Source organism: Gorilla gorilla, chromosome 2, assembly GCF_029281585.2.
Source record: "Gorilla gorilla gorilla isolate KB3781 chromosome 2, NHGRI_mGorGor1-v2.1_pri, whole genome shotgun sequence".
Lineage (NCBI taxonomy): Eukaryota > Metazoa > Chordata > Mammalia > Primates > Hominidae > Gorilla > Gorilla gorilla.
Window position 1 is genome coordinate 72,408,306 of NC_086017.1, and position 26,546 is coordinate 72,434,851.

General features: G+C 41.6%; 1 protein-coding gene across 12 annotated transcripts in view; it reads right to left on the reverse strand.

The window, feature by feature from the left end:
- The window catches only part of CADPS (calcium dependent secretion activator), a 476,794-nt gene that overhangs the window by 155,998 nt on the left and 294,250 nt on the right, over positions 1–26,546 (reverse strand). For all 12 annotated transcript variants that reach the window (XM_055383622.2, XM_019024533.4, XM_055383621.2 and 9 more), the window contains exons 9-10: positions 18,498–18,564; positions 5,086–5,194 (exon numbers count right to left, since the gene is read on the reverse strand). In XM_055383622.2, coding sequence (XP_055239597.1) covers positions 5,086–5,194; positions 18,498–18,564 — 176 coding nt within the window. The remainder of the gene's footprint in view (positions 1–5,085; positions 5,195–18,497; positions 18,565–26,546) is intronic.

Sequence of the window (26,546 nt, forward strand, 5' to 3'; positions counted from 1 at the left end):
TGTGTACATGTACCCTAAAACTTAAAGTATAAAAAATAAAAAATTAGTGAGAAGTAGGTGGAAACTTCTCTTTGGGTTCAGGCCAAAGCTACATTGTGTCCATCAACATATTCTAGAAACCTGTATTTTAGATTACTGGGTACTCTCTAGCTGGAAATAATACTTCATATCTTCATCAGGTTCCTCATCGCCTCCTCAATTATTAAAAACTAAGAGGAGAATGAATGAGTTATTAGCATCCCCAAATTTCCAATGAGGTCCAGCCAGTAATCTGTTTGACATTTGTCATTGGAAAAGATTTCTGGTAACATTAAGACTTCTTCATTGTGCCGATGTAATTTATTGAGGTGTCTATGCTGGAAGCGTGGGTGTGTATTGATAGTTTTGCACTTGGAATGGCCAGGGATTTAGGACAATAAATAGCTACTTCTTTATATGGAGGGTCTGATAATATCACACCAATAAAGCTTTACTAAAAGATTTTTGGTGGTTTTTATTATAAGGGACGATTTTGCTTAATTTCATATGGAAAGTTTTAAAATACCTAATTTGAGTAGGATGATGTGTAGTTAGCAAGCTGGGAAAATCTGATGAACCTAATGAATAGCACAATAAAAAGGAAAATTCTGAAAGGGGAAGGAGGAGGAAGAAGAGCTCTGAGAGTTGCTTTAAGCCTGAAAAGTGAGCAATAAAGAGTTAAAAGGAAGAGCGGGTCAAGAGACCTGTAGCCTAGTCTCGTGATATCCTTAGGAAGAAGCTGTTTTGCTACAGTCAGGGAATGCCAGGACAAACACGATCAGGCATCACTTTTACTAGCCCCAAGGCCTCCCCCTCACCCAGGGCCTGCTGCTGGGGTAGAGATACTGTATTTCTGGAGCTACCGTCAGAAAGTCAGTTCATGGAGTTACTTTGGGGAAGTGGACAGCCCTCTCCACTGTGCAGTTATTTAGAGGTAGAGATGGAAAGACACCAGGAAGTTTTTATATTTTTATTCAATCCTCCCAACAGCCTTATGATGTAAGTACTATTATTCCATTTTACAGATGAGGAAACTAAGTCATGGGGAAGGTGGTAACTAGCCCATGGACACAAAGCTGGGTTGTATGTGTCAGAGCTGGCTTTTGACCTTGGCTGTTTGTCTCCAGAGCTGATGACTATAACCACTGTGCTTTACTGCACCAAAGCATGAATCCAGGGCCGGGCCCTCACTAACAGCTCTCTTAAGAGTCATTATTAACAATAAAATGAAGCCTAATTTTGGAGTGGGTAAGGGCAAAGAGAAACATCTAAAGAAATGGCAGCAATGACAAGCACAGCAGCAGAGAGCAACAGGGCTTTCTCAGAAAGCACCAGAGGCTGAGGACACACCAAGGAAAGCAAGAAGGAGATAGAAGAGCGACAGATGAAAGAGAACCAAGAGAGGAGAAAGCAAAGTGAACATCCACAAAGTGAAGATCCACATGTCATAACCACAAGGCCATCAGTCTTAGAAAAAGCAACAATTCCTGGGGACTGAATCTGAAGAATGTGATGTGTGACCTCAAATGGGCTCTCCTTGGAGAATGAGGGGCACAGTCCCACAATTCAAAGACAAAAAGACACGTCTGGGAATAGATGGAGGCAGACCAGGCAAAGGAATGCTGGCCAGCTCTCTAGGGGAAAGGGATTGCACTTCCAACAACTTGCATGGCCAAAGTCCATTTATGAGGGTAAAAAAGGTCTTTATGAGTCATATAAGAATAATTTAGTTGTTGGATAAACTGTGGCATTGAATTATTCTGGATTAATATTCTTTTATTTGAAGACTTAATTATCTAATCGGATAGAAATTGAGATTGTTTCAAACTTTCCAAACCATACACAGGGAAAGGTAAAGTGATGCATTTTTATTTTTAGCTTAAAAGGAGTAGCTTGTAAGTGAAACTTACATAATTTGCCAGTTCACCAAATGAACACGTCAAGGACCCAAACAGGTAGAGTTTATTTAGCGGAAATGCTTGTGTCTGGGGGAACCACCTAGACTGTAGGCTGGTACTAAGGCAACAATATTAATTGCATCCCTCCCTTCTATGGCAGAGAGCAACAGGTCACAAGGGTTCTTAGCACACAAAGTCACCACCAGGTGGATCCACTGACAATTTGGATAAAACCAAGAGAAAGAGGGAGAGAGGTAGAGTCTGAAGTCCTCCCCATTTGCACACTCACCTTTCAGGGAGCAGTTGAGGAGACTCCTCAAATCTGAGGACATTGGTTAAAATGTGCATTACTTGGCTCTCCAGCTGGCAAAAGTTACTGTGTTCAGGAATCCCCTGCAGTGCTTATTTAAATACAAAGATTCTGACCTCTCCCTACTTCTGGTTCACAGGTTAAAGTGGGGCCCAGGAACATTTATTTTTAATAATTACTTTTTTGTTGTTTGTTTGAGACAGAGTCTCTCTCTGTTGCCCAGGCTGGAGTGCAGTGGCGCAGTCTCGGCTCACTGCAACCTCTGCCTCCCAGGTTCAAGCAATTCTCCTGCTTCAGCCTCCCCAGTAGCTCGGATTACAGGCACGTGCCACCACGTGCGGCTAATTTTTGTATTTTTAGTAGAGATGGGGTTTCACCATGTTGGCCAGGCTGGTCTCAAACCCCTGACCTCAAGTGATCTGCCCACCTCAGCCTCCCAAACTGTTGGGATTACAGGCGTGAGGCACCGCGCCTGGCCAATAATCACTCTTTAAAAAATTCTGAGTTAGACTTTCCCATGACAACTGAGAGAATTTAAGTCTCCGTTTTCAATCAAACATTACTTGGGGAATAAATAGGACTTAGCACATGGAAAGATAGAAGAAGCTGCTTATTATTCTCAAGAACATAATTGATTTACATTTTACATCTTTCCATTTACATCTTTCGTATAGAAATTTATAAATTATATCCCATGGGATCGATGTAAAAAGAAATAAGCTTTAAAAATATATGTGCACAGTTACTCCTTACACATATAGATAGAATAGCTCTCTCCACTCCTGCCCTCCCCACTGAGGGAAGATAATTTTGCTTTCATCTGATAAAGTAACAACCATAGCTTTGCTATAGCTGTTCATGCAGCTATGCTTTACTGCAAGTGCCAAAGCGTGATATGGGTTAGACCCGGAGTCCCAGCTCAGCCACCAGGCAGTCTTAAACAATAGCCTTTGATATCTCAGAATCTCAGTTTCTTCATTTACAAAATGGGATAATGATCCTGGTCTTATCCACTTTATGGGATTACCATGAGGGCTAAATACAATCACATGGGGGGAAAGGAAAATGAACTGGCTTAAAAGCAATTATTGTCATAAGGTGGTATTGATTTCCCTTCTCATATTGGCCCTTTAGCTTCCCATTTTATGTTTTAAAATTTATTATTCTTTACAATTCTATTTTTTGAGTTGGGGCCTATTTCTGTCACCCAGGATGGAGTGCAGCAGTGCAATCATAGCTTATTGCTGCCTCCAACTCCTAGGCTCAAGCAATCCTCCCACCTTAGCCTCCCTAGTAGCCTCCCTATTAGCCTCTCTGTAGCACACACCTACAGGTGTGTGCCTCCATGCCCTGGTTATTTTTTAATTTTTTTTTATAGATGATGTCTGGCTTTGTTGCCCAGCCTTGTCGTGAACTTTGGTCTCAAGTGATCCTCTCGCCTTGGGATTGCAGATGTGAGCCACCACTCCTCACCCTAGCCTTCTACTTAAAAATAAAAGTCCTAAGGAGGACTGAATCTATTTTTTTGAAGGATACACAATGGCTTAAGAAGAACACAAACCATCACAGAATGTCCTAAGGACTGGTTTCCTAAGGCAGGAGCCCCATCCTTTCCATGAGAAGTTGCATGAAATTGTTTGTTTCAAACTCGTTGGTTCTACTCATTATGAAGGATTTCCAGGCAGAGCATTTAATTCATGCCTTATGTGGTCAGCTCTGCATTCTGCTCTGGCAAGTAGCAAATAACATATGAAAGTCCAAAGGGGTGGCGCTGGGCCGAGTCACTCGGTTGAGATTCTGAAGGTGCTAATTTTACTAAGTGGGCTGGGCCCAAGGCCTTCCCTGCCACACCTTTTCAGGTTAGCACCCCATCTTCTCTCAAACTCTGTTTTTCTTTTATGTGTATTTTGTTGCATGTGGAAGAGCAATATGGGAGTAGAAAAAAAGGTTTTGGGCCAAATAATGCAGTATGGTTGGAAATGCTTTCCTTGTGCAGATTTGGCATAAAAATAAACTTCTCCGGGAGAGGGCTGTTGGTGCTTGTTGTTCATTAATATGCTGAAATGATTTCGCACCCCCCTCCCATTTTGAAGGTTCTTTGAGGCTGATTTCTATTCATTTTTTTTTTCTGGGAAAAAGATAAAATGGGTAGGGGGAGAGGTGCGAGGGGGCAGGATGTAGAACTTATGCGGTGTAGAACTTTTAAGAAATACTACGGCTCGTGTAGTTTTCTTAGCTACATAAGGCTTAAGGGCTTCATTGTCTCTGCTTGTGGATTGGTGTCTTCTTAGGGAAAAAGACATTTAGGGAGGGTTTTCAAGTGCTACAAGCTAACCTTATGATCTCTTGAATTGTAGCTAGGGAAAATGGATATATTGGGCAGGCTCTCTTGGTCACTGAAACCTGCCAAGCCCACACATCACTGGTGAAAAACAACACACACACACACACACACACAGACACACACACACACACACAGACACACACACACACACACACACACACTCCTTGGTGTACATGTGGGACTACTTCTTTTTCAGAATTTTTTTTTTAGCATTGCATGGTGGAGTCCATATTTGATGTGGATACAGGCAGGTAAAAGAAAAATGCTCTTACTTTTTGGGTTTAAATTAGAGAATCCCTTGAGTAAAACCAAAGCACTAGGTTAGGATGGCATTTAACCAACCGGGATGGAAATGGCATAATATCAGGGATTGTGACTGTCATGCACACGGCTGAAACCCTTAGTGAATTGACTTAGTGCCTAGCATGGAATAAGTGCCCAGCAATTATTAGTTGACCATTGATTTGGGAAGGTTGAGGGTTTGTGGGCTCGTGGCCTTGAGGGTCGGTGGGTACCTGGCTGGGGGTCGGTGTAATCCACAGTGTAGCCATCCAATTGTAGAAGTTCCTGAGGCTCCGCTTTCTTCTCCCGATAACTGCACATGGCAAACGTGTACTGACTGACCTGTTAAGGAAAAGCAGATTGTGAGGTTGACCCCTAGAGCCTGTCTTCTCCAAAAAACCCTCCCCCATTTTCTCTCCTCTGAGGATCTGGACTGAGTGGCTGGGTTCAAACTGAGTTTTGCTACCTCCTGGCTGTGTGACGTTGAGCACGTTACTTAACCTCTCTGGTCCTTCATAACCTCATCTGTAGACGGGATACAATCTTAGAACCTACCTCATTGGCTTACTGTGAAGACTGAATGAGTTCACGTGTGGAATGCACTTAGAGTCTGTTCCTGGCACTTAGTAAGTACTTGATGAAGGTTAGCTATTATCATTATTGCTTTTAATATAATTGGGTTAAGCTACATGTGATTGCCATTTTTGTAGGTCAAAAGTGGTTAAATGACAGCAATTTTGTATGTTCTACCTAATGTGACTGTGGCCTTGGCTGAGACTGCCATGCTCGCAGATACAACATGGACCTTTTGGTCAGAAGTTAGAGGCTAGACATTCATTTATTCATGCCTTTTTATTTCAGTATTTTATTTTTTGCAGCATTTTGATCAGCATCAAACTACATGTTTTGTCCCCTTCTTCCTGCTGAAGGAGTACGTTGGTTGCTTTGAAGTCTTCTTCTTATCTCAGACAAGTGCAGGAGTGACATGCTGTCACAAGCAATGAGCGCTTGATCGCTAGGTGCCAGTCACAGTAGAGCAATCCTCAGCCCCCACAATGGCGTGGCTGTTGTCACTTGTGCCCTAATGGCAGACCTCACTCTACCAACACAAACCATGCCAGTGCAGGGTGGGTGCTCACAGCTGCAGGCCCGCCTTCAGGACCCTGTCACTCTAGTGCATCCAGATCCAGCACATATACTTAGCATTTCTACATCTGGCTTGTCTGCAAGGAGCCCGTGGGAAAGCAAGCATCCTCCCAGCTTTGGGCTAAATGCTCTCAGGCATATTTACTATCCACGGATGTCAAATGTCTTGGAGAAGGAGTGCCACATCCCTCATCCCTTAGTTTCCTTTATTAAAAGAGACACTTTCTAAGTGAACTTTGATCCCAGTGGGGGACATTTTTAGTCTCTTCTATAGTGAGATTTTTGTTGTTTTAATGGTGATAAGAAATTGACGCTCTCGAGTGCTACATGCATCTCCCGCACTGTCCGAGGCTTGAGGGTCCCAGTGGAGAGATGAAGGGTGTCCGCAGGAGGATGTTTTTGGTAGTTGGTTTGTCTGTTGCTGCCCTCTGTTGGCTCCTGATGGAAACTTTACCGCCCCACTTGGGTTTCTTTATAATGTATAGGGTTTGCAGAACTCTTCCTTATATCACAATGCCAGGGGAAACCTAAGGCTGGGTCACTGAGAGTATTTTCATAAAGGAACACGTATTAATTTTTTATAATAAACAAAATAACCAATAGCATACTCTTCTAAAATGGAAGGTTAAGAGTGTAGGCTGGGGGTTCCAAGGGGCTGGGGTCCTATCCCAGCTCTGATAAGCTGTCTGTTCTGTAAGCCTCAGAGTCTTCATCTGTATTTACCTGCATCTTATTGTTGCTAGAGAATTAATTGAGTTTTACATACCATGTGTGATACCCATAGAGCAAACACTTCATATACATATGCATTTATACAGGCAGCTTCCTTGCATTTGACACACATTCTAATATAGTATAGCTTAATAGGTGGATTTACCTACTGGATTATAAATTCATTGAAGACAAGTCTAGGGAGTCATATGTCTTGATTGTATTTTCACTCCCATAAGCAAAATCTGCCATATAATGGGCATTCAGTAGTTGAATCTGATTGGTTCTAGAAAGTTGAGTACATACAATCCAATAAAGAGGTTTTACCCCCCAAATTTACAGGGGATTCCAAGTACAGTACCAGGCCTTTCCAACTTGTTATTATTGATCCTAGGGATAACAGATTTCCTGTGACCCTCTGCATGACAATGATCATAGACATTGCTGGAACGGTCCCATGGGGAATTTTTTTTTTTTTTTTAGATGGAGTTTTCTTCTTGTTGCCCAGACTGGGGTGCAATGGCATGATCTTTGGCTCACGGCAACCTCCGCTTCCTGGGTTCAAGTGATTTTCCTGCCTCAGTCTCCTGAGTAGCTGGGATTACAGGCATGCGCCACCATGTCTGGCTAATTTTGTATTTTTAGTAGAGACAGGGTTTCTCTATGTTGGTCAGGCTGGTCTCAAACTCCCGACTTCAGGTGATCTGCCCGCCTCAGCCTCCCAAAGTGCTGGGATTACAGGCGTGAGCCACCATGCCCAGCCGGATTTTTTTTTTAACCTGGCATTTCTCATCTGACAACATGAAAGATGACATAGTTTGTTAATGTGATTGGCCAAACAGAGAGTTGCCGACACTCACTTAAGATTTAAAAAAAAATCACAACAGAAGGGTGTTATTTCAAGATTTATGCATTTACTATTACTACATGGTTTGGGCTTTTTAATTTTTTTTTTTTTTTCCTTTTCTATTTCAGTGGCTTCCTTCTTGGAGAGCTGTATGCTGATGCCCTCTTCTGGTTATATTGCTGAAGTCACTCTCCACAAACTGAATTGCTTTGAGTTGGTAAACCAAATTGAGTTGGTTTATTGGGAGCATCTTAGGATTTTGCAACGTACTTTAGGGAATAAAGGAGGGGAGAAAGAATGATTTCTCTTTGAATGATTCTAATTATTGGAAATTTTGGGGGGAATCTCACTTTTTATAGAGTGATTGAATGGTGGGAGAATTGCAAAGATTTGGAAAGCCTTACATTTATTTTTTAAACTTCCACAAGACCACACTAAGTAAAAGCCATTTCCCATGAAATGCATGTTCCTCTGTCATAGTAGAATTCTTTTAAAACTGTATTTTGTTGATGAAAAATTAATGAGGCAGTGAGCACTGTTGTAATAAAGGCATGGCAGAGCCTGGAATGCATGTTAGAAGTGAGAAAGTCAGCCACCCTTGTCAGACAGCCTGGCCTACAACAGAAAGCATAAAAATCTAGTGATCTCAAATGATCAGCAGACATCTGAGAGTGCACTTTGCAGAGAAGGGCTTAAAGGACTATGTCTTTCACATCCTTGGGATATTCAGAGGGTAGGTAACTTCTCATGGAATCACAGGACAGGCAGTTGGGACTTCTGAGGGAACAGTCAGCGAGATTTTATTTTAAAGCTGGCTGCACCTCAGATACACATTTAAAAATCCTTAGCTCATTTCCAGTCACGCGCTTAAACTACAGAATGCTTTGAAGTAATGTTCCTTAAAGAGTGGACGGCGGGCTGGGCGCAGTGGCTCACGCCTATAATCCCAGCACTTTGGGAGGCTGAGGTGGGCAGATTATGAGGTCAGGAGTTTGAGACCAGCCTGGCCAACATGGTGAAACCCCCTCTCTACTAAAAACACAAAAATTCGCTGGACGTGGCGGCAGACTCCTGTAATCCCAGCTACTCCGGAGGCTGAGGCAGGAGAATTGCTGGAAATGGGAAGGCAGAGGTTGCAGTGAGCTGAGATCGCACCACTGCACTCCAGCCTGGGAGAAAGAGCGAAACTCCATCTCAAAAAAAAAAAAAAAAAAAAGAGTGGATGGCGACAGCTGCCTTTATTATTAGATAGTGTGTGTGGGGGGTGAGGGGGTGGATTAGGTTGTAAATATGTAGATTCTTTAAGTCAGACCAGAATCAGAATCTCAGGTCAGAGTGGGCCTTAGGATTATACATTTTTCATAACTGTCTCAGATTCTCTCTCTCTTTCTCTCTCTCTAAATAGGGTCTTGCTGTCGCTCAGGCTGAAGTGCAGTGACACAAACATGGCTCACTACATCCTTGACCTCCTGGGCTTAAGTGATCTTCTGCTTCAGCCTCCCTAGTAGCTGGGACTAGAGGCATGTACCACCACGCCTGGCTATTTTTTTTTTTTTTTAATTTTTTGGTAGAGATGGTGGGGGGGATGTCTCACTATGTTACCTAGGCTGGTTTGAACTCCTGGGCTCAAGTGATCTTCCCATTTTGTCTTCCAAAGTGCTGGGATTATAGGCATGAGCCACCACACCTGGCCAGATATCTCTTAATACATGCTAAAATGTGAGAACCACTGTTTTAATATATAGGAACTGTCCATAACCTCTAAGATTGCCCCTGAGTTTCAATTATAGTTAGCAAGTAGATTCCAGTCATGAGATGAAAAGGTTAGACTTTTTTGTCCCCAACTCTCCTCTCCCCTTCTTATCACCTATGGGAGACTAAAATACTTGGACATACAACAGTAGAATGTATTTTGTCTAAATCCCCTTTCCTTGCTTTTACCATCATTCTTTGAAAATTAATCAGCTGTTATTTTTACTGAACTCTGGTCACCAGCCCTTGTCCAAAATTCACATACATAATTTAGAAAAGAGTTGTTTATAATAGATACATTCATTCATTCAACAAATACGTAGGTAGCGTGTTTGGTTTGAGGACTATAAACATGCAGAAAACCAGATGTGATTCCTGCCGTCATGTCTAGCATGAAGGTAGACATTAATCCCATTATTTCACAAACGTGTTATTTTAATAGTGGCAAATATTAAAAAGAGAGGTATATGGTACTGTAAGAGCTTGGAGATTTGGTCTAGATGGGTGGTTGGGCAAGGAATTCCTGAGGAAGCATTGACGGATTGAGCCAAAATCTGAGGATGGAGAAAATTTTTACGGTGTGAATCACACAGTTCCTGGAGACTAAGGACTATTTTTAATGTGATGTAGTTGCGAATGAAGGATCACAGTGTCTAAATCCCAGACTCCTGATTGGCACTGAAGTGAAGGCCATTTGGTGGAGGAGAAGGAGAATAGATTTTAGAGTCATGCAGAACTGGATTTGGTTTTCAGATCCATTATTTTCTATGTGAACCAAGGCAGTTCAATTAACTTTTCTGGGACATGGTTTTGTGATCTTTAAATGGGGATGATGATAACATCTGTGGGACATTTCTTTTTTTGATAATTAAAAAAGAATTTATTTCTTGTAGACATGGGGTCTCACTGTGTTGCCCAGGCTAGTCTCAGACTCCTAGCCTCAGGTGATCGTCCCAGCTCAGTCTCCCAAAGTGCTGGGATTATAGATACAAGCCACTGCACCTGGCCTTCTGTGGGGGCATTTCTTATGTGTGCATGCAGGCCATTCATTGCCCTCCCACAACTGAATCCTGGTCTTCCTTTGGGAACCACTCTCTTTTCAACTTTCAGGGCAAGTGGTTTGTGTGGGACTAACTGCACATCTAGCTGGAAGTAGGGTGAGTAAAACACTTGGCCCATGCCCGGCCAATCAACATAGTATCTCCTTGGTTGCAGTGACTGGTGCAAGGATTTGGCACCACATTGGGCCAAAGAAAGCTAACTGAGGGCCTGTACTGGAACAATTGGAAAAGAAAAGTTTTCTCTGGGGCTGGTAAACTTTTGTAAGGCTTGAGCTGCCAGAGATCATGCCTGAGGGTGAAGTCAATTCAGAGGAAAGCAGAGCCAAAAGATTAAATATATTGACAAACAGAGGCTTGATAATATTGCTTGAGTCCTGGATCTAGTCATGACAGAAGACCCTCCAGCTAATTACTAGTTTAATTAGTTAACCAGTACAATTCTTCCCCTTTTAAAACTTAAGCCTCTTTGGGTTGATATCTGCCATTTGCAACCAGAATATAAATATAAATGTCTTATAGAGCAATTGTGGAGTGGCAAAAACAAACATTTGGAGTTACAAATCCTTCAACTACTCATATGTCTTACAAGTCATTTTTGTGGTTAACTCATTTTAATATTGTATTCCCAGGTGACTACTATTGTATTCCAAGGCATTATATATTATCTGACAATATTTTATCTTATTCTGATTTAGTGATTTTTCTGAAAGCTAGAACATAATTTTTGGTAACATTCTCAGTTGAGAATCAGAAACAGAGGAGCCATGTTGGTTCTATCTGAGTAATTCAGTTCTAGAACATTCTTTTAACACAATGCTTTATTTAAAAAATGTTTTATTTCCATAAGTTTTTGGGGAACAGGTGATATTCAGTTACATGAGTAAGTTCTTTAGTGGTGATTTATGAGATTTTGGTGAACCCATCTCCCAATCAGTATACAATGAACCCAATTTGTGGTCTTTTATCCCTCACTCTCTTCCCACCCTTTCCCCCTGAGTCCCCAAAGTCCATCGTATTATTGTTATGCCTTTGCATCCTCATAGTTTAGCCCCCACTTATGAATGAGAACATATGTTTGGTTTTCAATTCCTGAGTTACTTCACTTAGAATAATAGTCTCCAATCCCATCCAAATTGCTGTGAATGCCATTAATTCATTCCTTTTTATGGATGAGTAGTATTCCATCATATATATATAACATTCTGTATGCATCAATCTCTTCAGGTGCCAGTCCTGTCTAAGTGCTTGGAGTTATTGAAGGCACTTGCAATCAAAAGACCTGTGTTAGGTTTCTTTTTTTTGAGACAAATTCTCACTCTGTCACCCAGGCTGGAGTGCAGTGGCATGATCTCGGCTCACTGCAAACTCCGCCTCCCGGGTTCATGCCACTCTCCTGCCTCAGCCTCCCAAGTAGCTGGGACTACAGGCACCCGCCACCACGCCTGCCTAATTTTTTGTATTTTTAGAAGAGATGGGGTTTCACCATGTTAGCCAGGATGGTCTAGATTCCCTGACCTCACGATCCACCCGCCTCGGCCTCCCAAACTGCTGGGATTACAGGCGTGAACCACTGCGCCTGGCCTGTGTTAGGTTTCATATTTGGCTGCTTACAAGCCATTGACCTTGGGCAGGCCACTTATCCACTCTGAGCCTTAGTTTCCTCTAATGTGAAGTTGCGAAAAGCCTTGTCCTCACTGTAGTACAGAAAGGTTGTGAAGACCAGCTTGACGAACACTTTGTAAACTCTAAGAAACCATATAAATATAAGTGATTGTCCACATTATTAGAGGAACCACAGAATATTACAGTTTGTACAGTGCTAAAATGGGGGGAAATGTCTCAGAAATTATTTGAACACCAATCAAAAGAGTAGATTTTAACCAGAAATCTTTTTTTTTTTTTTTTTTTTGAGACAGAATCTTGCTCTGTCACCCAGGCTGGAGTGCAGTGGCATGATCCTGGCTCACTGCAACTTCCGCCTCCTAGGTTTAAGCGATTCTCCTGTCTCAGCCACCTGAGCAGCTATGACTACAGGCACATGCCACCATGCCCAGCTAATTTTTGTATTTTTAGTAGAGATGGGGTTTCACCATATTGGCCAGGCTGGTCTCGAACTCCTGACCTTGTAATCCACCTGACTCAGCCTCCCAAGGTGCTGGGATTACAGGCATGAGCCACCATGTCTGGCCACCAGAAATCTTTTGATCACAGGATAAAAATATTTTTTAAATAAAAAGATGAAAGCGTTAAGACTTTCTAACCTGATATGGGTGATAAGTTGGCCTGTTTTCACTGTTCTCCTTACACACACATGCGGGGTGGGGCGTTCTGGCTATCCAGCGGTGCTCTATGGAATTGGCACCTTTATCATTAGTGTTGATTTGGTCACATTAGAGTTACTAACAGTAGTAATCAATGTGTTTGGTTCTCACCACGGACCCGAGGGTTTAGAATGAGGCCCCAGTAATTTCTTGACTCAGGATACTGAAGGCCCATTTCCCCTTGATCTCTGGGTTAGGGTTTGCAGCCAGCCAAGTTTATAGGACATATATTGGAATTTCAAGGAAGATGGCAAGAGGAGGCTTTATTGTGCCATCTGAATATAGTCATCTATTTAGTTACTCTGATGCTCGGTTCCACAGAGAACATAAACTCTAAGATGGTGTCATCTGAAGGGAATGAGACCCTTCACTTTAAGCGGGGTAATGACCTCCAAGGCAGTGTTTCTCCAAGGGTGGCCTTTGTACCACCTGCATCAGTATCTCCTGGGGTGCCTGTTATAAGTACGGAATACTGGGCCCCACCCCAGACTTACTGTATCAGAGTCTTCTGGATGGCACCTTGGGGTCTGCATTTTAAACAACACCTGATGCAGATGGTCCAGGCCCCCATTTACGGACACTCTCTCATTGCACGGGAATGCTTGAATCTCTGTCACAGAAGCTCCTTGCAACTGCTTCATTCCCTTCACAGTTGGTAGGGTAGACTCTAGCCACATCTATAGTAATTTTAGCTCTGATCCTTAAGAAATGGGAATTGCTACTTTGGTCCAGCACTCCTCTGAGTATATCCTTTATCCCTGGCTAGTAGGAAGTCCCTTTATAGTCTAAAATTTGGTTCCCCAAGACAGTAGTACTAATAGGAAATCTCAGTCAGGGAGAATTTTAATTGTTACATGTTATAAGCAAAAAAGTAGACTCTGTGTGTATGTGTAGAGCAGGAGATGAATTTTGAGGAGACTAATGTTGGATGTCCTCTCTTCGTCTTTGTTTTTTCAGACAATTTTCGTTGTTTTAAATCTAATGTATTAAATCATAATTGTGTTGGAAATTGTGTGCTGCTAGCTCTCTATATAAACACATTCTATAAGATCTAACATCTGAATTGAAAGACACAAAGATTCTGTAAGTCACTTGGGTAGATATACTTTCTGTTTGGTGGTTTCCATACTGTTTTCCAAGGAGTTCCCTCTAAGGCTGCCTGGGAGCAGGGGTGGGGTTAGGGGAATCTTCTCCCTTCCCCAGAACACTCACGCTTCTGCAAATTGAACCAGGGTGGTTCTCCGGGTTTCATGTTTGCATTTTGAGTTTCAAAGTAAGGGTTTGGTGGCTAAAGACAAACTGAAAATCGTTTGTACATATGACTGAATTCAACATTGCCTGCAGCTGTTGGGGGCCAATTGCCACTGCTTGGATTGACATCCTTTCCTTCAAACAACCTGGGACATTTTAGCTTCCTTTGAATTGGACCAGCTGGTGGCCTTGAACTTTCCTCCTGCAGCTCTGATGGCATTGGGGTTGTTTCAAAGGGAGTGTGTTTTTTTCTTTATGATATTGATAAAGTGCTTCTAAATGTGATCACTTAAATAGGGGAGAAGAAAAAATGGAAAGAATTTAAAAATAATGCAGTATTTTCTGGGTATGCCAGCAAATTGCTTTTAGATATTGTTGTGGTGAATAGGACAAGAATTGAAAGAGAAGACCTGAGTTGTCATCCTGGCTCCCCCATTATCTTTGTGATGATGGGACTCTCATGTCACCTCTGTGTGTCACAGAGGTTGTTAAGGGAGAAATCTGATTCAGGCTGAAACAGATTTTTTTGGGGGGATGGATGTACCCAACATACCTTGACAGCTCTTTAAAGTTAATGAGAATCATATGTACATGAAAAATTTCACAGAATTCTGAACTTATTTTCTCCTGCCTTTCTAGGAAAGACACTGAGCTTTAGATGAGAAGTGCTCTTTTATGATTCTCAGAAGTGAGCACAGAGCTTGCTTTTTAGCTGCTGTGTGACTTTCATCTTCTCTTATTAGAAGGCTCAGTGTGAAGGCTCTAAACACCTGTGTTCCAGTTGCCTGAAAAAATCATTCTCTACCTTTTGGTTCTCCCTGTACTTACTGTACAGACATGGCTTTACTGATGTTTTCCACATATTTCCTCTTGTTTTTCCTGAAGAGTTTCCTCTCCCAAAATAAGAGGTCATCTACTTCTCCTAAGTACTTCATCATATCAAAAGTTCTCAGAAATCTGAGAACGGTTGTCACCAGCCACTTCTCGGAGCACACGATCTCTCCTTTTTCAGCACCACCCAAGGTATTGCCTGAGCTTTTCTCCTCTCTCTTCCTTTTTCTTTTCTTTGCCAGACACTGGGCTAGGGACTGTGTATGGGTGTGGTGGAGGAAAGAGGGAAAGACACAAAAAAGAATCAGAAACAAAACTGGCCCTGAAACAGTGCACAGTCTATCGGGGAGGCAAGGCATGCTCCCGAGTAATTCCAAGAGAGACTGCTGTGCCAAGTGCAATGAGAAGCACCGAGGGGCGAGAACCATCCATGACTCAGCACTGCTTTTTTTTTTTTTTTTTTTTTTTTTTTTTTAGACAGAGTCTCACTCTGTCTCCCAGGCTGGAATGCAGTGGCGCAATCTCAGCTCACTGCAGCAGCCTCCGCCTCCTGGGTTCAAGCAATTCTCCTGCCTCCGCATTCCCTGTAGCTATGATTACAGGTGCGAGCCAGCATGCCTGGCTAGTTTTTGTATTTTTAGTAGAGATGGGTTTTCACCATGTTGCCCAGGCTGGTCTCAAACTCCTGAACTCATGTGATCTGCCCTCCTCGGCCTCTCAAAGTGCTGGGATTACAGGCGTCAGCCACTGCTCCTGGCCAGCACTGCCTCTTGATGTGTCTTGTCTTCCCATTTACATTGTATGCTCTTTAAAGTGGATACCAGTTATTTTTTACCTTCCCAGTATCCATTTCTCCTTCTGGTAATGGCATCCTGATTTTGCATGAAAGACAATCCAGTGGGACTGTCAATCCAAGTGCCATCCCTTCTTCCTGCTAAAAGTTGGGAGTGAACCAGGTTAGACTAAACCAATTCTCCCTTTATGAAATTTGACCCTCAAGGAGAGATGCAAGGATGTCTCATGAACACACCAGCAGCACTGGCCATGGTTCCAGGACTTGTGATGGTTAATATTAGGTGTCCACTTGATTGGATTGAAGGATGCCTAGATGGCTGGTGGAGTACTGTTTCTGGGTGTGTCTGTGAGGGTGTTGCCAGAGAAGATTGACAGTTGAGTTGGTGGCCTAGGAGAGGAAGATACACACGCAGTGTGAATGGACACCATCCAATCAGCTGCCAGTGCAGCTAGAATGAAGCAGGTGGAAGGAGGTGGGATAAGCCGAGTCTTCAGGCTTTCATCTTTCTTCCCTGCTACATGGTTCCTTCTGTTCCTAATGCCCTTGGGCATCAGACTCCAGGTTCTTTGGCCTTTTATACACTGGGACTTGTACCAGTGACTTGCTGGGGGCTCTCAGGTCTTTGGCCTCAGACTGAAGGCTGTACTGTTGGCTTCCTTTGTTTTGAGGCTTTCGGACTCAGAATAAGCCACTATCAGCTTCTTTCTTCCCCAGCTTGCAGACAGCCTATTGTGTGGCTTTGCCTTGTAATCATGTGAGCCAGTTCTCCCTAATAAATGCCCTTTCTTATATACATATATCCTATTGGTTCTGTCTCTCTGGAGAAGCCTAATACAACTTGGATTTCTGGAACTATGCTGGCCCTGTTCTTAACATGGATGGGTAATTCAGCCTTTTTCACAATTCTATGAGTTAACTCCAAAGCCTTCCATATATTCATTTTTTAAACCTTAATTAGCTTGAGTCTACTTCTGCTGTTTGCATATGTAGAACTCTAACAGATTCCTTTCTGGGAGCTAAATACCAGACCTGATAGTTCTCCATGTCCTCTCAATGCACTCCACACAAAGTAGGTGCTCAATAAATACTGGTCAGTTAATAGTCTGAGGAAATGTACCACAAGCTAAAATAGCCTCAATTGCTTAGCCATGGGTTATTTTAATTATTTATTTTTTTTGGAGACGGAGTTTTGCTCTTGTTGCCCAGGCTGGAGTGCAATGGCACAATCTCAGCTCACTGCAACCTCCACCTCCCTGGTTCAAGTGATTCTTCTGCCTCAGCCTCCCTAGTAGCTGAGATTACAAGCATGCACCACCATACCCGGCTAATTTTTTGTACTATTAGTAGAGACAGGGTTTCACCATGTTGGCCAGGCTAGTCTTGAACTCCTGATCTCAGGTGATCCACCCGTCGCGGCTCCCCAAAGTGCTGGGATTACAGGCGTGAGCCATCGTGCTGGGCAGCTGTGGGTTATTTTGAGGGACGGGCATCATTCCAAAATGTTCTTTGCGGCTAAATCACTTTAAGGTTTTGTTCTACCCTACAACAATACTGAAAGCAAAGATGACCTCTTGCTTATTAGAGCCAGAGAGCTGTATTTTGCTTTAGCGGCACAGCAGAGACTTAAGTAGATCTACAGACAGTCTAGTCTTAGAAGTTCAGAGTTGGTGAAACCCTCAAGGTCATTTAGACCTAAAAGGGAGTTGCTTTGTAGTCAGGTCTCTGAGTATAAAGCCCTCTAAATATTGGTAGCACTCTAAATATTAATCCTAGTCAAGTAACCCAATAAGAACCTTTGTCACTCAGTTCCAAGTTGACTCACTTTGTGAAATCTTTCAGAGTATAGCATAAATTAGATTTCTGCAAATTGAGTTATAGTTTAAATGCTCTGGTGGAGTCTGAAAATTAAAAACAGGCACTCGAAAATTTTGTAAACTGAAAAATCCTGATGCAAAAAATAAACACCCTCCCCTACCAAAAAGATGGGGTCTTTCAAGGACAGGTATTACTATTTCTGGAAAAAAATTTAAGAAATGCTCAAGAGTAAAGGTATTATTTATATATGACTAATGTATTAACATCAATATCTGCATCTACATTTGTATCCATATACACAGATATTCCCTGCAGCCTTGTTAAGAATAGCCCAAATTGGGAAAGTCCAGAAGTCTATCCAAAAGGGAAAAGTTTACAGATATGAGAGCCAGAGCTATATATGTAAACATTGAAAGGTATCTAAATAACTTGTGTGGAAAAAGCAACTTGCAGAACAACTTGAAGAATTTGGTTTGTTTCAGCTAAAAAGAAAAAAAAAGAAGTTTAATAGAAAAATTTATCCTAGATATTAAACATAGTTATGGGACGTTGGCTAAGACTTTTGGAAGCACCAGGCACCAAGAAGAGTAGAGCACTCCTACACAGATAATTCAAATTCAAACACACTAAATAATAAAATAGAGGCAAAAAGTCCAACTAAATTCTGACTTTACTCATAATGCCTATCTCAGTTCTTTTCAAAATACTACATTGTTTTCAGCCAAAGTTAATGTCCCTACAGCCCTCACTTGGCATGAGCTTGCTCCCTTCTGGAATCCTCCATCCCTGGCAGGAGACTGGGCAGGGGTGGGAGTCTACTCTCCCCGACTTATCTCACATACTACTGTATTGTTTGAATTAAAAAATTATGAGTATTAATTTTTTAAAATTTAAAAGTGATATAAAAATAGAGAATAGAGCACAAGGGAGCCCTTTGGGTATTGAAAATGTTCTGTATCCTCCTCTGAATGGTGGTTACATGGATATATGTAAAAATTCATTGAGCTAAATGCATGAGCTCTGTGTATTTAAGTTAAACCTCAGTTAAAAAGCATTCATTCATTCTAGCAAATCTTTAATACTGATGTCTCTTAAGAGTTGAAGAGTTAGTTACCTGCACCAATACAAAAAACCTTTTCTTCCATCTCTTCCAGACATTCTTACCGATGGCCCATAAATACCTAAGGGAAAGGAGAAAGACCAGAGCTGCATTAATGCTTGAGTGAGTGAATTGTTGAACACACTTTGCCGTGAAGCTTGGTACTTATAAACAAGGAAACGCACATGGCTCAGGAACAGGGCACAGATTCTGGAGCTCTGTGGTTGAGCATAAACAACAGCAAGCACTTTTCACTCCCACTTACAGGAGGAATTGAGGCCTATCATGAGACTTAGACTCCTTGACTGATTCCAGAAAGCACCTTGGAAAATGTGACGCTGCAACTTAATTTGTGTATGCGCTAAAAGTCTTTTAGGTAGGGGAACTCCTGAAAGACATTGCACAAGAAAGAAAAAAGAGGGTGCTAAATCTCACAACTCTTTTGCATCTTGTCAAGTTTCATTCAGGAAAACCTTCCCTTGTTTTCTTTTGCTGTATTGCGGGTGTATTACAGGGAGGAATGCAGGTACATTACAGGGAGGAAATTCCAAGTCAACATAGGAAGGTCTCCCCACTTCCTTCCTCCTTCTCCAAAAGCTCTTCTGTTGAAAGAAATTAATTTTTTATACAGAAAAATAAAATAAAATGGAGGGTTGAGAACTACAGAGGCAGAGCTCAAAGCCGTCCGGACAAGTTAAGATAAATATTACTTTTTTTTTTTTTTTTGAGACAGAGTTTCACTCTTGTTGCCCAGGCGGGAGTGCAATGGTGTGATCTCAGCTCACCGCAACCTCCTCCTCCTGGGTTCAAGTGATTCTCCTGCCTCAGCCTGCCAAGTAGCTGGAATTACAAGCATGCGCCACCATGCTTGGCTAATTTTGTATTTTTAGTAGAGATGGGGTTTCACCATGTTGGTCAGGCTGGTCTCGAACTCCCAAATCTCAGTTGATCCACCCGCCTTGGCCTCCCAAAGTGCTGGGATTACAGGCGTGAGCCACCGCGCCTGGCGTAAGGTCAATATTACTAATCAATTCGTGTATTATCCTATCTGCATTGTGGATTGTTACATATTGAACTGGCACCGATCTAGGAATCGAGGCCTGGCATTTTTCAGGCTCTATCCAACTAAGAAAGGAGAGATCTGGTCATACTGAAATACATTCAAATACTGAGTTCTAAAACTGGCTTTACCTGTCTACTGTCATCAACACCCACTGGAAAACTTCCAAATCCTCACTTCACCTCAAATCAGACAGAATTTCTGCTTTGGAACATAATGAAGAATGCACCTAATTAAAATTTTTCCTGCCTGACAAATTTCAGGGGCCCTTAAGAGTGGCTGGCAGCCAAAATCTATTCAGATCTTCAAGCCAGAAACCCAGGAGTCATCCTGGGTCCTTCTGTTTCCTCATCCTTATTCCTGAGTCGCCAAGTGCAGTTGAGTTTTTACCTCCTGGGGAGTTCCTCACGGCTCTGTCTTCCCTCTTCCCACTTCCACTATTTCAGTCCCCACCCACATTTTTTGCTTCCATGGACAATTATAGAGGAACCTCTTAATTGGTTTCAGGGACACGAGAATGATTTTCATCCTATTCCTGGAAATGAGACAGAGCTTACCACCTGCAAATCTTATCATGCCTTTTCCAAACTAAAATTCCTTCAGTGCCTCCCCCCTCCCCCCACCATTTATATGAAAAGTGCCTCAAACTTTGGCCTCTTACATCATTGGTCCCACATCTGTTCACCTATTCTATGATTTACTTGACATTTTTCTTTAAATTAACTTACTTAACATGAATAAATTTATTTTGAAAAGTAAACTATATTATAGGCTTGATATACCAATTATACATTATGTAGCACATATTAAAATACACGAATGATTACACTTGTCCCTCAGTATCTACAGGGAATTGGTTCCAGGACCCCTGAAGACACCAAAATCCACAGACACCAAAATCCACCACCCTTACATAAAGTGGTGTAGTATTTGCATGTAACCTAAGCACATCCTCACATATACTTTTTTTTTCTTTCTTTGAGATGGAGTCGCACTCCGTCACCCAGGCTGGAGTGCAATGGCACGATTTCAGCTCACTGCAACCTCCACCTCCTGGGTTCAAGCGAGTCTCCTCCCTCAGCCTCCTGAGTAGCTAGGATTACAGATGTGCACCGCCATGTCCGGCTAATTTTTGTATTTTTAATAGAGATGGGGTTTCACCATGTTGACTAGGCTGGTCTTGAACTCTTGACCTCAGGTGATCTGCCTGCCTCGGCCTCCCAAAGTGCTGGGATTACAGGTGTAAGACACCTCGCCTGGCCCCTCCCATATACATTAAATCATCCCTAGAGTACCTATAATACTTTGTACAATGTAAATACTATGTAAATAGTTGCTGTACTGTATTATTTTTTATTCACATTATTTTTTATTATGGTATTTTTATTTTTCATTGTTTTTCTCCCCCCACATATTTTCCATCCATGGTTGGTTGATTTCTCAGATGTAGAACTTGTGGATGGGGAAGGCCAATTGTATTTGATCCATGCTCGTCTATATATCATTAAAACCATCTTGTGTACTATCAGTGCCATGAATGCACTTGGGAAAACTTTAGCCTATATGGACAAAGTCCAGCATCTTGACCTAGCCTAAAAAACTTTTAATTTTCCATCTCTGCTTACCCCCTTGACTTGGCTTCTGCACATTGTATTATCTACATTGTGTATCTGTAATTCCTGACCACACCATAAAAATTCACACCTCTGTAACTTGGTACAACCTATGCTGCCTGGGATGCCTTCTCCCTGCTCCTCATGGGAAAACTCATATTCTCCCTCAGTTTAAACCTTTACTTTGATGTCATCATCTCCTAGGCCTTGTAGATAATTCTGCTGTTACAATTATCACACAGCTTTAATTTATTTGTGGTTATATTTATTGTTCCTATTGAACTGTGAGTTTCTGGAGGGAAGGAACCCTGGTCCTGCTTTCTAAATACCTAGCATAGAAACATGTTCTTCTTTCTGAATTCCTTTCAATTCCTGATAGATGGTAACTGGTCAATAGACATTTGTTATAGTTCAGTTGGTTTTAAGTGCCATGCTCTTGTGAGATCAGAGCGATCTTTCTAAAGATTTCTGATGAGATTTTAAAACACTGCATAAAAACATGTAATCCATTGCCAAGTTCTTCAAGCTTTCCTTCCCAAATGTATCCCATCTCATTCCATCCCCACTGCAACTCCCCAGTCAAGTCACCATCAACACCACCTGGACCATGACAGGAGTCCGCTAACTGGCCTCCCTACTTTCCTTCTCATCTCTATGCTCCATTCATCCCATGGTAGCTAGACTGACCTCTTAAATGGGTAAATCAGATCGCCAGTATGCTGATTCTAAATATGAATGGGAAACTATGGCAGGGTTTTAAGAGTGCAGGAGGGGTGACACCATCATACTTCTATTTAAGAAGATCTCACTGGCTGCTGGATAGAGAATACACTGTAGGAGGAAGCAGGGCAAGAGAGAAAGCAAAGAGATTAGTGAAGAACTGGTCACAGGGGCTCAGGCAAGAGAGGTGATGGCTGGACCAAAGCTGAGCCAGGGAGCATCGACCGGATGACTGATAAGTTTATCGACCTTGTGCTGCTGATGAGGCCAGCACAAACAGCTCTGGGGTTACATAGATCATGTAGCTGTCCTGGTCAGTGCTTAAAATAATATATTAATGTTTTCATGCAGTAAATAGACATAAGAGGGAGGTTCAGCCAGGGCTAAGGAGAGAGATTATTGGCTTGTAACAGTTAAGAGTATAGTCTTCCAGTTCCAGTTCTACCAGTTACTGTGAAATGTTGGTCAAGATGCTTAACCTCTTGGTGCTCTGTAAGACAGGTCAGTAATGGTTCCTAACTCACAGGGCTGTTGTGAGGATTAAACGAGACAGTGCTTGTGAAGTATAAGCATGAGGCATGTCAGGAAGTAGATGCACAATAAATGTCAGCTTTATTACAAAATCTCTGTACGGGCAGAGGAAAATGTATCATTTTAGCAGCAAACAATAACTTAAATATGTGAAAGGAAATCTTGGACTTAGGTACATAGGGAAGTAGATGACTTAAAAGATCAAATTCAGGAAGTGGGCAAGAAATTTTGTAGTTGTTTTAGTAATGACTAGCAAGATTGTAACAGCCTCACACTTTTCTGGAATTATATCTGGCAGCTACTAACCATTTCCCTTTACTTTGCATCCATAGAAAGAGATTTGCAACAATGAATACAGCTACAATATCTATTGTGTATATAATCATAAGACATGAGAATAAAAGTAGAAAAAGAAGTTCATAGAACCCATAGAGTGTAATTCATATTGAATCATTAACTATTTCTTCATAATAAAAACAATAGCTACTACTTAGTGAAGTGTTACAAGTTTTCTGTGCTGTGCCAGGCACTTTATGTGAATTTATTACAATCATCTGGAGGAGTTAAGAGCTTAAATCTGGACATATGTTACCCAGATTCATGTGCAAACTTGGGCAAATAAATTACTAGAGTTATCTCTACTTCAGTTTTCTCATCTTTACAATGGGGATAATAATAATGGTACCTACCTCAAGGGTTGTGAGGATTAAAGTAGAAATATAAAGTGCTTAGAACAATAGCTAGCTTAAAGTAAATACTTGCTATTAGATATATCATTATATACTATTATTCCTATTTTACAGTTGAGGGAGCTGAGGCTGAGAAAGTTTAAGTAACTTTCCTAGGTTCCACAGCTGATGAAGGACACAGCCAGAAATTAAACTCAAAACAGCCTAACTCTAAAGCACCCTCTTCTTCACACTCTTCCTCCTCCCTTCTAGATGACAAACTTTGGTTTCTTTTTTTGAAGTAAGAACATGAGTCACGATTCTAATTGAACAGAGGGGATTTCTAGTTAAAGGCTTCTGAATGGGAAAGCTGGTGGGATCAGAGAAAAAGTAACAATTTTCCTTTGGAAAGTCTGCTTGAGGGAGGGGCTTTCCCTCTGAGGTTTTCCTCAGAATTTATTGCTAATTTGGCACATACCAGAAGGTGTCAAAACCAAGAAAAACTGAGGGCTGAGATGTACTGTTTCTGTCTAGTCAGCTCCGGCTCTGCATTTTCTTGGGTGGAAACATGCTCATTAAATAGGATACACAGTACCTGGAGCAGATGGAAGTTCTGTTATTGCAGACATACAGGTGGCTTCCCTCCTAGCTCCTCACACTACAGGCAGATCTATTTGTGTGGGCATTAGTGGCCCTGAACTCTCTGTTTTCAAGCTGTCCGGGTATGTGGAAATCTGGATTTACCAATAGACAAAGCAGTATTCTAAAGTAGTCAGTGGCAGTTTAGACCAGTGGTTATATCTCAGACTAAAGGAGAAACACCTAAGCGGGAATTCTGGCCCTGTCATTAACTTTCCTTTGGCTTAGCTGCCCTGTGCCTCAGTTTCCTTAGCTGTAAGATGGGGATAACCTAACAGTTACTTTATAGAGTTCTTGTGAGAACTCATGGGGGTGATATGTGTCAAGAGCTTAGCACGCTCACTGGCACATGGTAAGGGCTGGATAAGTATTATTGTTATTGTTGTTATGTGTGCTACTATTTGTAGTACTAAAAACAGCAGTCCTCACGGTGGCTCACACCAGTACTCCTAGCACTTTGGGAGGCTGAGGTGCACAGATCAGTTGAGGTTAGAAGATTGAGACCAGCCCGGCCAACATGGTGAAGCCCCACCTCTAATGAAAAAAAAAAAAAATTAACTGGGCATGGTGGTATGCGTCTGTAGTCCCAGCTACTCGGGAGGCTGAGGTACGAGAATCAGTTGAACCTGGAAACGGAGGTTGCAGTGAGCTGAGATCACGCCAGTGCACTTCAGCCTGGGTGACAGAGCAAGACTCTGTCTAAAAAAAAAAAAAAAAAAAAAAAAAGCAGTCCTAGTAGAAAGAGTAAATAATTTTGGGTGCACATCTGTTGGGAAGGAAAGTGAGGTACACATGTCTGGGTTTGGAGCTCCAGGCCATATTTTGCATCATGATTTGAATGTATCCTCTCTTATGATATTTTTGTAAAATTCTTGCTACTGGGTCACTGACATCCCTGTTATTCACTGGGGACATTTTAGTTATATGAGAGACCAGAGTGAGCGAGCTACAAAGGATTAAAAAAAGAAGAGGAAGATTCATCTGTGTTCAACTTTAGTTCCAGGAATCCCCCAAAATTGCTGAATCCTGGAAGACCCCTCTGGCCTCAGTGTCCCTCTGCTCTAGGACTACTTGGTAGGGTAGCACCCATGGCAATGCTTGTAACTTTTCATTTGAATAAAAAAATGAGGCAGTCTTCTCTTATATGGTATTTGTGAATTTAACATGAATTAGTAACATGGCTCTTTTTATTAAATATCTACTCTTGGAATTTTCAAGTATACAATGTATTGTTATTAATCATAGTCACCATATTGCACAATAGGTCTCTTGAACTTATTCCTCCTTGTCAGAAATTCTTCATAAAAATTTCTTATAAGAACAGAAGTTGCAGTGAGACAAGAACCATGATTCCTACAGGGATGCTTTTGTCCTCTTCTTGGGTGTCAAGGAGAAGATGGAGAGCAGGGAGACTCCAGGTACCTCAGCTATCTTATAGCAGCCCAGCAAGAAGCATGGGCTGGAAAAAAGTACAAAGAATAAATGAAAGCAAATAACAATGATGATTACAACCAACACCACTAACAACAATAACTCTTCTATAGCTGTAGCTATTAACCATGTATCAGACCTTGTTCTAAATACTGCACATGTATTAGCTCACTTAGTCCTCACAACAACCCTACAAGACAAACACTGTTGTTATTTCTGCTTTACGTTGAGCAAAATGAAGTCCAGAGGGGTTAAGAAACTTGCCTACAGCTAGTAAGTGGTTGTGGCAGGAATTGCATTCTAGGCAATTTGATCTAATTGGCATTTAGGGATAATAATACAATAAAGAAGACAAAGTAGAATCACAAAGATATTCAGCTAATTCCAAAGAAAGCAGAAAAATAGGAAAAAGGTAACAAAGATCAGATAGGACAAACAGAAAATAAAAAGCAAGGATGACAAACAACAAAATAAGTTTAAACCTATCAATAATAACATTAAATGCAAATAGGCTAAATATCTCAACTAAAAGGCAAGGATCTTCAAATTTGAATTAAAAAGTTAGACCTCATTCTATGCTGCCTATAAGAAATGCACTTTTTAAAGACACAAATAGGTTAAAAATAAAAAGATAGAAAAAAAAAGATTTACCATGCTAACACTTTTTTTTTTTTTTTTTTTTTTTTACAAAAAAAGCTGGAGGGGCTATATCACTGTCACACAAAGTAAATTGCAGGCGAAGAATATTGCTGGGGATCAAGAAGATTATTTCATAATGAAAAAGGAGTAAGTCAATCAAGAAGACATAACAGCCGGGTGTGGGGGCTCACGCCTGTAATCCCAGCACTTTGGGAGGCTGAGGCAGGCAGATCATGAGGTCAGGAGATTGAGACAATTCTGGCTAGCACGGTGAAACCCTGTCTCTACTAAAAATACAAAAAATTAGCTGGGCATGGTGGCGGGCACCTGTAGTCCCAGCTGCTTGGGAGGCTGAGGCAGGAGAATGGAGTGAAACCGGGAGGCGGAGCTTGCACTGAGCCAAGATCACGCCACTGCACTCCAGCCTGGGTGACAGAGTCAGACTCCGTCTCAAAAAAAAAAAAAAAAAAAGACTTAACAATCTTAAATGCTTCTGCATCTAATAACAAAGCTTCAGAATATATGAAGCAAAACCAGACAGAACTACAAGGAGAAACAAATTTAAAATTCTAGTAAGAACTTGAGAGCTTCCTCTAAATAAATGAAAATCAGTAAGGATATAGATTCTTTGAACAACACTATAAACCAACTTGATCTAATTGACTTTTATTGATAAGAAGTCAACAAGGGAGATAAAATGAAACACTAAAGATATTTGATTAGTCTAGTCCAGTACCCTGGTTTCAGAGTCTGTACCAAAAAG